This window comes from Gorilla gorilla, chromosome 5 (assembly GCF_029281585.2).
Source record: "Gorilla gorilla gorilla isolate KB3781 chromosome 5, NHGRI_mGorGor1-v2.1_pri, whole genome shotgun sequence".
NCBI classification, from domain to species: domain Eukaryota; kingdom Metazoa; phylum Chordata; class Mammalia; order Primates; family Hominidae; genus Gorilla; species Gorilla gorilla.
This window is the reverse complement of record NC_073229.2, coordinates 145,492,859-145,506,353: the sequence shown is the minus strand read 5'-3', so window position 1 is coordinate 145,506,353 and position 13,495 is coordinate 145,492,859. Positions and strand designations below refer to the sequence as shown.

General features: G+C 36.1%; 1 protein-coding gene across 3 annotated transcripts in view; it reads left to right on the top strand.

Moving 5' to 3' along the window:
* The window catches only part of TBC1D32 (TBC1 domain family member 32), a 249,792-nt gene that overhangs the window by 16,546 nt on the left and 219,751 nt on the right, over window positions 1–13,495 (top strand). For all 3 annotated transcript variants that reach the window (XM_004044609.4, XM_055389796.2, XM_055389797.2), the window contains exons 4-7: window positions 570–747; window positions 7,407–7,475; window positions 10,059–10,184; window positions 13,321–13,399. In XM_004044609.4, the coding sequence (XP_004044657.2) occupies window positions 570–747; window positions 7,407–7,475; window positions 10,059–10,184; window positions 13,321–13,399 (452 nt within the window). The remainder of the gene's footprint in view (window positions 1–569; window positions 748–7,406; window positions 7,476–10,058; window positions 10,185–13,320; window positions 13,400–13,495) is intronic.

The window sequence follows — 13,495 nt, the reverse complement described above, 5'->3', positions numbered from 1 at the left end:
ACATCCTGAGAGTGGATTTCCCAGCCTCTGTTTGAAAGGACACATTGATAGCTTAACTCTTACATAGATCTTGGGAGTATACAAGAGCTCTCAGTTGTGGCTATGGGTGTATATAAAGTATGGGCAAGGGAGAAGAGAAGGAAAGAAAATAAAGGACGGGGGAGTGGAGAAAGAGATAGGTATAAGATAAGAGGATGAAGGTGATGTATAAAATAGCCTGGGTTTTGGTAGTATATTGTTAATAGTTGACTTTGTTGCTAGCAATTGGAATCCATGCCATTGAAACCTCTTGCCTTAGGTTCTTTTAATTTTACTACCTTGATCCATGTAACCATGAAAAAACCCAGGAAATAACATACTTTTTGAATTCTCTATTAATTTTTATTGCTGTTTTGTGAATTCTGTTCTACCACTTCTTCTTTAAGAAAAATTGAGTTCGATTTTTCTCTTTAGCATTGTGTTCTTAAAGGGACTTCCCTTTTCATAGAAAAAAAATTAGATAATTTAACTAGTTGACTGTTTTAATTTCTGAACGTCTTTCTCTTATTAAGACTACCTTGAATTTAAAGGTACAAAGAAATGATGCATTACCTGAAGAACATTATGATAGCTGTGGTCGAGTCTATGATTAACAAGTTTGAAGAAGATGAGACACGAAATCAAGAAAGGCAGAAAAAAATCCAAAAGGAGAAAAGCCGTAGTTACTGCACAGACAATTGCTCTGATAGTGATTCATCATTCAATCAGGTGTGTTGTTCAGTTTTGCATTTATGTCTTGAAATGCTGTTTAATAATAATTAGCTTCAGTAAATTATTTCTTAGCCATATTTTTCCTGCCTTCTTAAGATTCAGGAGAAAAATAAACAATAAAATTAAATAACCTAATATTAAATATTTAGTCCACGAAATATTTATAGAATTATGTTCGGTGAGTAGCTACATTATATCTGAGATAATTCTTGGTGATATGAGAAAATTAATGTATGTTGGAATTAAAAAAAATAATGTGTTGAACCAAATCTGCTTAAGCTCTAATTAAAACATCTTATTCCCAGTTAATCTACATTAAAATTTAACTAAAATAGAGATGAGGTGTGACAATAAAACATTTCCCTTATACATTCTCTGGAGTTGAAAGTTGTTGTGAATTGTTAGTTTTAAAACATTAAGCTTTTTTTAATGTCAAGAGATTTGAGGTATTACATTTTCTACTACCAGTTTATAGGAACCCTTGTCATTTGGCTGCAGCAAAGTTAAGAGAAAGATGGGCCAGTGGCTGGATTGGCCCTAATAGAAGACAAGGAAAACTAGCTAGACTAGAGCCTATGCATGTGCCATGAACTTGTACACAGAGGCTATCAGGCCAAAAGAAGCCTGTCTGACCCTAGTGTCGATCTCACCTGGTATTTTTAGTCAATCATTTTTCACCTAATTAGCTATACCACAGGGACATAACTGTAAAATAGATCCTAACCATATACCAAGAAGGGATTTGAGGAGTTTGGGTGAAAACATGAACAAATATGTACGTTGGTCAAGTTGGGACTGCATGATTGAAGGAAAATTGGTTTTGGAAATAGTGGAAGCATAACTTAAAAGTCGCTGTGCATTGCCACCATTGCATCATTTAGCAGGAGAGAGTATGCTGAGTAGTGAACTTTACAAGTCAAGTTGATTACCTGATGTGATGGAGGACGTGACAAAGATTGTGAATTTTCTTCATGCTGTAACCCTTAATCATTTCTTGCTGAGGAACTGTGTGGAAAAAGGTGGGGTATAGAGATTTTAGTTTAATACAGTCAGATGGCTTGTTTAGTAAGTTTATTGAGTTGCTTCTTCAAATCAAGGACTTTCTGGACTTAAAAGGCACAGAAAACCCAATTTTATGACTCTGGGGGCTCACAAGATTATATGCTCTTACTTATTTGCTGAACCACCTGAATACATTGAAATGGAAACATAAGAAAAAAAATGGAGCATTTGTTCTAAGAAGTACAGGTATTCAGATCTAAATAGAACTGATTTCATAGCTGGCAGTTAAGACCTTGTCGAATTCCAAGTGCTGAATTATTTCCAGTCATTAAAATGATAGGTTTTTGAAAAATGCAAAAGCTTTGGTAGAAATGGGGTCATAATTTTAGAAGATGTTCTTGTTTTTTATCTTGTTTTGTTTCAGTTCTTGAGGAGGAATCATGCTTTAAGTTTCCCTGGATTTCTTTGGAATGTCCGCAGGGTATATATAAATTTTCAAGTGTCTACCCTATAAATATGACTTTGCTTTAGAAGGCACTAATTGGGTTGAAAGTGAGCTCTGCCCATCAAGAAGACATGGTATCCCTGGACTTTTGGGAAGAAACATATGAGTGCCAGAACTGTCCTGAAAGCTGTTTCAGTATGTCCAAGTTCTAGGAGATATTGTGTATACTTTTGCTTATAGTGAAAAGAGACTGTCTTTCATATAGCTGACCAAAGAGAGGCTGAATATGTTCAGAATTGAAAAGATCTCTAAAAATGTATTATTCATTCCAATAAATATTGACAATCTTATTCATGCCCTCAAAATTGTTGTTTCTTGCTGTGGGGTGAAAAAAAAGGTCTGAATTTTCCTATGAATAACATTGTAAACAATGCTGATGTTACTGTTTTGATATTAGTGAAATACTTTCATTTTGTGAATAGAAAGGGCTTTAATTCATTGTTATTACTTAAAAAATTGCAGCCTGATTGTATTTGGACTTTTGACCCATTATTGAAAAACAGGAGACTTTTAGTGTAAGTGTGAGGATATTGAAGAACAAAGGGGAGATAAGTAGTTATTACCATAGTTGTGAGCATTGCTATGAAAATATTTGGTATTGTGATTAAACCTGGAACAAGTCTCTGCAAAATAATGCCAGAAAGATAGAAATAATAATACCAGCTATAATAATAATACCTGCCATATACTTGTCCCTGTACTTAGCTTTATATTCACTATAGGTATTATTAGTCCATTCTACAGAAAAAAGTGAGGCTTATAATAATAGTTAAGTAATTTACCCAAACTTGAATAGCTAGTGAGGGGGGGACTTTGAGTTTAAAACTAGCCTCTACCCCTGCAAAGTGAGTTATTTTTATTCTTTTCCCAGCTACTTGGAGAGTGCTTGGGTGTAAGTTATGGTTCCACTGCTTACCAGCGATGTGGCCTTGGACAAATTTCTTAACTTCTTTGTGCTGTAGTGTTTCCCATTTGTAAATGGGGATGAAAATACTACTTCCCGTATAGGGATGTTGAGAAGATTAACTGAGTTAATGTATGTCTTGTGCTTAGAACAGTGCCTGGCACACAGACATTGCTTTATACAGGTTAGCTTTTATTGTTGGTATCTCTTAAAGGGAATGCTGAAATGGACACCATTCAGAGACACACTCAAATAGAAAATTTCTCAGCTGTGGTCCTATATAATTTCAAACTGAACATCTCTGGGCCATTTTGAACTGCTTGGGAAATTAGAAGATTACCTCTGATGTACATTAAGCTTTCAGAATTTGTATCCTTTCCTCTTGCAGTTTTTCTGTCTTTCTCTTCCTCTGCAGTAATTAGTATAGTACAGCACGGGCGTTGTGCTGTTTTATAGCGTGCAAGCTATTTTATAACCTTCCAAGGGAACTTCACCCCAGGGTGTATACCTTATGCAGAAGGTGAGTTTAGGATAATAGTCACCTGTTACTCTTGCCTGACACAAACGTGTTTAAAGCAGTCACTGTTCCTTTGTTTTCCAAGCAACTTCTCCTTGAAACCCATCCTTTGGTACCTGTGGTACACAGAATAATGGTCCTCTCAAAGATGTCCGTGTCCTAATCCCTAGAACTTGTGAACATGTCACATGACATGACAAAAGGGACTTTGCTGATGTGATTAAGTTCAGGACCTTCAGATTGCAGGATGATCTCGAGTTATCCAGGCGGGACCCATCTCATCACAAGGGTCTGTGTAAGAGAAACCCAGGAGGGTCAGTGTCAGAGAAGGTGCTGTGAAGGCTGACATAGAGGTTGTAGTGATGTGATTGCTGTTTTTGAAGATGGAAGTAGGCCATGAGCCAAGGAATGAGGGCAGCCTCTAGAAGCTGGAAAAGGCAAAGAAACATTCTCTCTTTCCTGGGAACAACCTGAGCTCTATTTTGTTGCTAGGCTTTGGATTCTTCCAGTAAGAATTTTCTTGAGTAGGTTTTTTTCCTTATTGGGTACATGGCCTTTCTCCTCTCATTCAGAGTATGTCCTTTCAATTTTCCTAATTTATTTTATGCTATTAGTCTTCAAATCTTAATCAGAATTTCTTGAGTTCAACAACTGTTTTCTGGCCTCTACTAAAATCTTCAAAGCTCTACAATGCTCTTTTTGGTGAAGAATTCTGCTTGTAAGGATTTTATTCTACTGCTGAGAAATGGCAAGACACTTATCTCTTTTTTTGGCAACATCACTTAGAGCAGTAGGATTAGCTACATCCCAGCCTGTACTTCAGAAGTTCCTCCATGTCTGGCTACCCTCACTTGATAAGATTTTAATTATTATTTGTTTTGTAAGCACAAAAAGATGGAGTCATAAAATCTTAAAAATCTCTGCAGAATTTCACTTCTGTAGAAGTGAAAGGGAAAGATAGCTAGGATTTTTAAAAGATGAACATAGTAGCATTGATTCTGCAGCTGCCTAGAGTTAGGCCTGGGACAGGTGGATTGTTTGGAAGAGGAATGTGTAGGGGCAGATGTGAACTTATTTTTGCTTGCTGGCTTGTTTGGTAAAAGTACAAAAATCAGCCAGATGTAGTGGCGCGTGCCTGTAGTTTCAGCTACTCGGGAGGCTGAGGCAGAAGAATCACTTGAACTCGGGTGGTGGAGGTTGCAGTGAGCCAAGATTGCACCACTGCACTCCAACACTCCAACCTGGGCGACAGAGAGAGATGCCGTCTCAAAAAAAAAAAAAAAAAAAAAAAAAATTAAGGCCAGGCATGGTAGTTCATCCCTGTAATCCCAACACTTTGGGAGAGCAAGGCAGGAGGATTGCTTGAGACCAGTCTGGGCAACATAGAGACAAGGTCTCTACACACACACACACACACACACGCACACACACATACACACACACACACACACACACACACACACACACACACCACCTTAGCTTGGCATGGTATTGTGTGCCTGTATTCCCAGTGATGGGGAGCTGAGGCAGGAGGACTGCTTTGTTACGGGAAAAGTGGTCTTGACCCAGAACCCAAGAGGGAGTTCTCGGATTTTGTGCAGGAAGGAATTCAAGGCAAGTTGCAGAGTGCAGTGAGAGGAGATAGTTTATTGAAAGCTACTCAGTTACAGAGTAGGGAGTCCTCAGAAAGCAAGTGGAGGAATGCACTATCTTTTTTATAAGCTTTTCTTATATTGTCTATGTAAAGACTAAACTAAGCTGTATCTACATGCAAGTGGGCTGACAGCATGGCACAATTTATTATTCTCTTGATTTAAAGAAAACTATCCTTGACATTTTAGCATGTAAGTACATCAAAGCATAACTATAATTATCTTGATAGCGTATATTGCTATGTGTACTGAGACATCTGGACTTTCTGTTGTAGGAATTTGCCTTTCAGGAATTACCAAGCTGGTTCCTTAGCTGTAAACATCTTAGGACCATGGATTGTGACTGGCAAGGAATGTGCCTTGTTAGTCTCAAGTTGGAGTTGACTTTAAAATGAGGTCACTGTGGCTCTCCTAGGCTCCTGCTTCCCTAATTGCATGAGCCCAGGAGTTCGAGGCCACATTGAACTATGATTATACTACTGCTGTCCAGCCTGGGCTGCAGCAAGACACCATCTTAAAAAAAGAATTAATAGACTTTTTTTATTCTTAATGTAGCACTTAAAAAAATTACTTTAAGTTCTGGGATACATGTGCAGAACGTGCAGGTTAGTTACATAGGTATACACGTGCCATGGTGATTTGTTGTACCTATCAACCCCTCATCTAGGTTTTAAGCCCTGCATGCATTTGGTATTTGTCCTAATGCTCTCCCTCCCCTTGCCGCTCATTCCCTGACAGGCCCCAGTGTGTGATGTTCCCCTCTCTGTGTCCATGTGTTCTCATTGTTCAACTCCCACTTATGAGTGAGAACATGCGGTGTTTAGTTTTCTGTTCCAAGACAGATGATGATTTCCAGCTTCATCCATGTCCCTGAAAAGGACATTAACTCATCCTTTTTTATGGCTGCGTAGTATTCCATGGTGTATGTGTGCCACATTTTCTTTATCCAGCCTATCATTGATAGGCATTTGGGTTGGTTCCAAGTCTTTGCTGTTGTGAACAGTGCCACAATAAACATATGTGTGCATGGGATTGCTGGGTCAAATGGTATTTCTGGTTCTAGATCCTTGAGGAATAGCCACGCTGTCTTCCACAATGGTTGAACTAATTTACACTCCCACCAAAACTGTAAAAGCATTCCTATTTCTCCACAGCCTTGCCAGAATCTGTTGTTTCCTTACTTTTTTTTTTTTTTTTTGAGGTGGAGTCTCACTCAGTTGCCAGGCTGGAGTGCAGTGGCATGATTTTGGCTCACTGAAACCTCCATCTCCTGGTTCAAGTGATTCTCCTGCCTCGGCCTCCCGAGTAGCTGGGACTACAGGCACGTGCCACCATGCCCAGGTAATTTTTGTATTTTTAGTAGAGACAGGGTTTCACCATGTTGGCCAGGATGGTCTAGATCTCTTGACCTCGTGATCCGCCCGCCTTGGACTCCCAAAGTGCTGGGATTATGGGTGTGAGCCACTGCGCCCAGCCTACTATTATAATTTTTATTTTCAGATGATGTTTTAGATATTATGCATGTTTAAATTGTCTTTAGTAGGAAAAAGACCCTTTCTTTCTCCAAAATATCTTATAATCTACTATAAACTTTTTTATAGATGGAAGTTTTTACTTCAGTTTTTTCAGCAAAGAACTATGGAGAAAGGCTAAGGAAAAGTATAGGAAAGAAAGAGAAAAGAACAGTCCAAACAGCACTGTAGCTGTGCCTAGGGTACTATTGGTAGCTTTTTTTTTTACTTGTTTTGTTTATCTGTCTGTTTCATTCATCTCACATTTCTGAGTATGCAGCATTTTGGCTTTGTGTCTTTTGAGTCTTATAATGTTATATATACTTTAATTGCTTGGCAAATAATAGTTTTCATATACATGAAGGTACACTTTCTACTGGGACATTCAGTTCCCGTTTAAAAGCCTTGGGAAGAAAAATTCTAAGTTGCTGCCAAATCAAAATAGATCATCTCCTTCTCTTGTCTGGATTGTGTTTTGTGCTTGGAATTATATTGAAAAAATAACTTATAGCAATATTTCTAAAAGCCTTCTAAATAAATGAATGTCCTGTCAATTGTGTTACAGAGTTACAAATTTTGTCAAGGAAAATTACAATTGATTTTAGACCAGTTGGATCCTGGGCAACCTAAAGAGGTAAGTTTCAAGGATAGCTGTCAAGTTCATGCAGATAACATACGTTTACAATATATGAGATTACAATCAGTAGCAACCAGGTTGTTTCCCTTGAGGCTAAGCCTTTATGATTATGGGCAATCCTGGACTGATATCCCTGGTAAACTTTAAAGTCCAAATGAAAAGTCACAGAATAAGGGAGGCTTTCCTTAGAGAATTGTCGTGGTTTGGAAGAGGAAATTTTTATCTTCAGCATCAATTTCAAAGGGATAAAGTTATAGGCAGTTGTCCCCCAAACTGTTCTTTCACTGTTGTTTTATATGTAACATTGTAGTTAGTCATTTCTTAAGAAAAAGATTTTTAATTCTTTTTTTACTTTCAGAAAATGTGAACAGCTTTTTAAAATAATTATTTTTAGTGGTCAAATAAAAATCGTGTATATTCGTCTTGTAGAAGATGTTTTGAAATATGTATACACTGAGGAATGGCTAAGTTGAGCTGTTCTAACATGCATTGCCTCACATACTTACCACTTTTGTGGTGAGAACATTTAAAATCTACTCTCTTAGCAGTTTTCAAGAATAAAACATTGTTATTAACGTAGTCATCATGTCATCATGTTATACAGTAGATCTCTTGAATTTACTTCTCCCAACTGAAATTTTGTATCCTTTGACCAGCAGTTACCCATGCCTTCCCTAACTATCTGAGCAATTTTGACCCATTTGTTTATTTTTTAGAAAAATTATATATATATATATATATATTTAAGATAGGGTCTTACTCTGTCACCCAGGCTGAAGCACAGTGGCACAATCATGAATCACTGCAGCCTCTACCTCCCCAGGCTCAGGTGATTTTCCCACCTCAGCCTTCTAAGTAGCTGTGACTACAGATGCACGCCACTGCACCTGGTGAAATTTTGTATTTTTTGTACAGATGGGGTTTTGTCACATCACTTAGGAAGATCTCAAAATACTGTGCTCAAGTGATCCACCTCCCTTGGTCTCCCAAAGTGCTGGGATTATAAGTGTGAGCCACTGTGCCTGGCCAGAAAAAGGATTTTTAAGAGAAGCAATTATATTGAATTGTGTCTGTTTATATTTTAAGAGATTGTACAAATCACTGTTTATGAAGAATTATTTCATTTGAAAGTCAGCATGAAATAGAAAATATGATAGGATTTTTGAAGATTTTTTTTTTTTAACCTAAGCCTTTTTATGTATTGGTATGCCTATCTTGCCATTTGGTCTCAATTTTTAAAATTATTTTTCTCAAACTATTAAATTTAAACTAAATGAATAGTTGTGATTTACTCCTACTGAAATTTTTTAAAAACTCATAGAGAAGAATAATTTTTTTCTTCTCAGCATTTTGCATTATGATTTATTTTCTGGGTTCATAGTAAATAATAACATCTTTCAAAAAATATCAGAAATGAGTTTTAAATTTTATATGATAAAAATCCTGTTGCCTTCAATTTAAATGGATGATTTGGAAACTATACTTGTTTAGAAACCTACATTTTGCTTCTGCAAGTAGTAAATTCTTAATGGCATTTTTTCCTAAAAATTTCCTGAAATGGAAAAATTACTTAACATTGTAAATGAATTCCTAATCTTAAATCTCTCAATATTTCCCTTACTGCCTATCACAAATAAAGTTATATTGAGGAGTTCTTTCATATGAATATATAAACAGTTTCAAATATATGTATATTCTTTGTCTATTTTATCTAAAAGTTGTGCCCTGGTTCAGAGTGTCTGATTTGCTGAGGTTTTGGCTCCTGTCTCTTAGGCCTCACCTTTTTAATGACTAGGCTTTAGTTGTTTCAGTTGGGAAATGACCAGATTTTGAGGATGAGGCTGGAATTAGTGTGTTATTATTCACGACTTGGATATTGAGTGGGAGAAAAGCTTTGTTCCATTCTTCATTGGAGTGGAACTATTCTCTACTACTTTCCCTTGGGTCATACTGTTTTGAGTGAATTCTGATTGCATTTTGAGAAGACTGATTAAGAAGTAAGCTTTCTATGAAAATACAGAAATACAATTTTGCATCCCACTGCTGAAAGACTTACTTTTTTTAATACCTAAGTAGTCAGAAGGCCAGAAAACATGGTGTAGCAGAAAAAACAAGTTCAAACTGATTGTTTTGTGAGAATTGTTCATATATCCTAGAATGGAAATGCTTTGCCGGGGGCATATCTGGGCAATGTTTTGAAATTAAAGCCCTCAAACTGTAGGAATGGCCTAGAATAGGGAAAGCCTGTAGGACAAGGCTACTGGAAAATGTTGCATTGGTGATTCTGATTCAACTACCATTCTTCCTCCCGTTCCTCTTAGACATGATACCTAAAATCTGCTACCACGTTTAGTATTTTAATTTTTGCTTTACACAAACAGCAACTGTTTTTTTTCTCTGCTTAGCACTTAGTTTAAAAAATGATTTCTCAAGAGCTTTTAAATATAAAGGCATCTGATAAATCATTCTTTATAAATTATCCAGACTTTGCCTTTTAGTAGTTTGTTAAATATTGTTTTGGAAAAGTGGCATTATTTTAGTGACTGAGTGTTAATAAAAGTCTTTTAAAAAAAATTGTAGGTGAGATATGAAGCCTTGCAAACATTATGTTCAGCTCCTCCATCTGATGTCCTGAACTGTGAAAATTGGACTACTCTCTGCGAAAAACTGACCGTGTCTCTTTCAGATCCTGATCCTGTGTTTAGTGTAAGAAAATGGTTATAGAAATATTAAAAATAATTTGTTTTCCCACCATTCTGGAAATAAATAGAATATGATAGTTACGATAGTTTTCTTTTCTTTTCTTTTTTGTTTTTTTTGAGACCGAGTTTCACTCTTTTTGCCCAGGCTGGAGTGCACTGGTGCTACCTCGGCTCACTTTAACCTCTGCCTCCCAGGTTCAAGTAGATTCTCCTGCCTCAGCCTCCTGAGTAGCTGGGATTATAGGCATGCCACCACCAAGCCTGGCTAATTTTTGTATTTTTAACAGAGATGCGGTTTGACCATGTTGGCCGGGCTGGTCTCGAACTCCTGACCTCAGGTGATCCGCCCACCTTGGCCTCCCAAAGTGCTGGGATTACAGGCATGAGCCACGGTGTCTGGCCGATACTTTTCTTTAATAGTAGCTGACGCATTTATGGAACTTCAGTTTCAGCTTTCTAATTGTCAAAATTTTTCTTAACAAAATTTTGTGATTAGAGTCAAAATATGGTCATATTTCATTGCCAAATAATATACTGCTACCTCGTGCATTTTATCTTGTAAAGGAATATCCTAGTATTTTATTTTTGTTTCATTTTGTTTTTTGAGACAGGGTCTTGCTCTGTCACTCAGGCTAGAGTGTAGTGGCATGATCACGGCTCACTTCAGCCTCAACCTCCCAAACTCAAGTGACCTTCCCACCTCAGTCTCCCAAGTAGCTGGGTGTTATAGGCATGCACTACCATGCCTGGCTGATTTTTGTATTTTTTGTAGAGATGGAGCCTCACCACATTGCCCAGGCTGGTCTTGAACTCCTGGGCTCAAGCGATCCTCCAGCCTCAGCCTCCCAAAGTGCTGGGATTACAGGCTTGAGCCACCACGCCTGGCTGTGTTATTGCTTTTGAATGATGCTGTTTTATGATACTCTCAAATTAAAAAAAAAGAAAAATATTTTAAAAGGATTCATGGTATATGAAAATTTGAATGAAAAATGATGAATTATGGTTTATTCGAAAGGGCTTATGAACATTTTCCTCTTGTATTTAAGTGTTTACTTAGAGATTGCTTAACTGCTTAAAGAAAGAAGCTAGAAAACTAATGCTGAGATATCAGAAAATAATTTGAGGTGAATCATAAAGCAAATATAGAAAGTTTCTAAAACTGTAAAATTATGAAGTCAGTAGATATGATTTTATTTAAAAATTGATTTGCATATGACTTTTTAGGAACAGTTATTATATGATGAACAGTAAGCTTTACATTAACAAGTGCAGTAATTCTACAGGTAGTATCTATGATGGGAATGAAAAGAAAACCCCTGATTATCCAAGAATTGCATTTTAAACACAAATTGGATTTCCTTATAGAGGATCTTTTCTTCCTAATTGATATATCAGTGAAGATAGTTTTGGCTTTAAAATCGATATGATGTTTGGCATAGAATTTAAGGCATTAGCAGAAGAGTTACATTTTGCTCTTTGTTCAGCAAATATATATTGAGTATCTACAGTGTGTATCATTCTCGTTTAGACACTGGGAACACACCATGGACAGGACACAAAATCTTCGCCCTCAGAGAACTTAGATTTCAGTAGATAACACAGACGATAAATAGTTATAGAAAAATATAAGGTATCGCAATATGTTTGTCTATTTAAAATCAGTCTACTGTCTACCATTAATAAAGATATGATTATACTGGTATACAGAAGTGGTTTGGGAATCACTGTTTGTAATTCTCATAAAGGGAAGGTGTTTACCTAATACTTGGATGCAGTTCAACCTTGTTAACACCAGAGGGTATTGTAGACTTCTGGAACAGCTCAATGATCCAAGAACTTCAAGGTGAAAACATATATCTCAGGGTTATCTTTAACATTTCATGCTCTCTAACGACGGATGCAATTGTAAATTTCCCTGTATTTTTTCTTTTACTTAATAAATACAGAATAGTAGCGGAATAGGTTTCCTTTATTTTATAAATTATGAAATAACTTTACAAAATAGCAAATTGTAGCCATTTTAAATTATTATGCAGCAAGGTTCAGTTTTATTACTTATGCTAATAAAATTGGAAGCAATTATTATAGAGGAGAGATGGTAATAAAATTAGTCATTTTGAAGTAGAAAACAAGGCATGGAGTTTTTTTCATTTTAAATTTGTGCTTGATCCAAATTCTTTTTGAGTTCAATTCTATTTCTTCATCTCCTCCTCTAAAGGACTCTTACATGCAACTGAGTGAAGCCTATAGGGTTGAAAAGTATGACAGATACCTATCAGTTGCTGCAACTATAAAAATAGACTTCCCAAAGTATTTAATATCCTTTGTTGAGTAGGAATTTCTTGGGGCTATTAGAAGATACTTTCAGTAACTTGGGGAACTATTTCTTGTAAGTGGATTATCTAAACTGGTATTAACAGTGTTATTAATTCCCCCCCCATTAGACTATTTAAGGCAATTTTATGTTTTTATTTAATGGAAAGTTGAATTTCACTATTAGGATTAATCTCATCATGATATTAATAAAGTAGGTATAATTAAAGGGATAATAATAGCTGCCATTTTAAAGTAACTCTTGGTGCCAGGCATTATGCTAACTACATCTGTTGCCACTTTTAACTTATTTACCTTCTAATGGTTTCTATTTTAGAGTTTTAATAATGTAAAAATTTAAACATAGAGTAATTTTCTTGGGAATAGGCAAAATTATTAGAAATAATTCTAAATCTCTAATTACTGAAGCTACCCATGTAAGCAATTAAAAATGATGAATTTTCGATTTGGAAATGCGGGGTGTTAAAAAAATTTAGTACTGCCTACTCTGTTCCTTTGTTTGACACCTTTACATTGTCTCCTCTATGAAACCTCACCTTACCCCCTCCTCACCATGTCAGTATATACTATGACCGGATTGTGCAGTAATAGCTTTCTGTTATTAGATTCACGTATTAGTTTTGGTTAGTTTTAATTTTTGCTGACACAGAGTGTGCCCTTTTTAAATAAGTACATTCTGACTCTGGTTTCTGAATGGTTTATTTGTATTTATTTTATTTTCTGAGTTTTTACTGTGTGAAAAATGTTTCATCTCTATTCTATTCTTGTAAGATCTTAGATGCAAATTTTCTGTCTCATTTCAATAGGACCAGATTTTAAAATTCTGTGCACAGACATTTTCGCTTTCTCCATTACATATGACCAAGGAAATTTATACAAGCTTAGGTATGTTTGTGAAAACATTTAAAAATGTTTTTTGTCATTTGCATGTACTTAAGAATGGATAGGAAATAACTTTTTTCAGAAAGCACTGTAAATGAA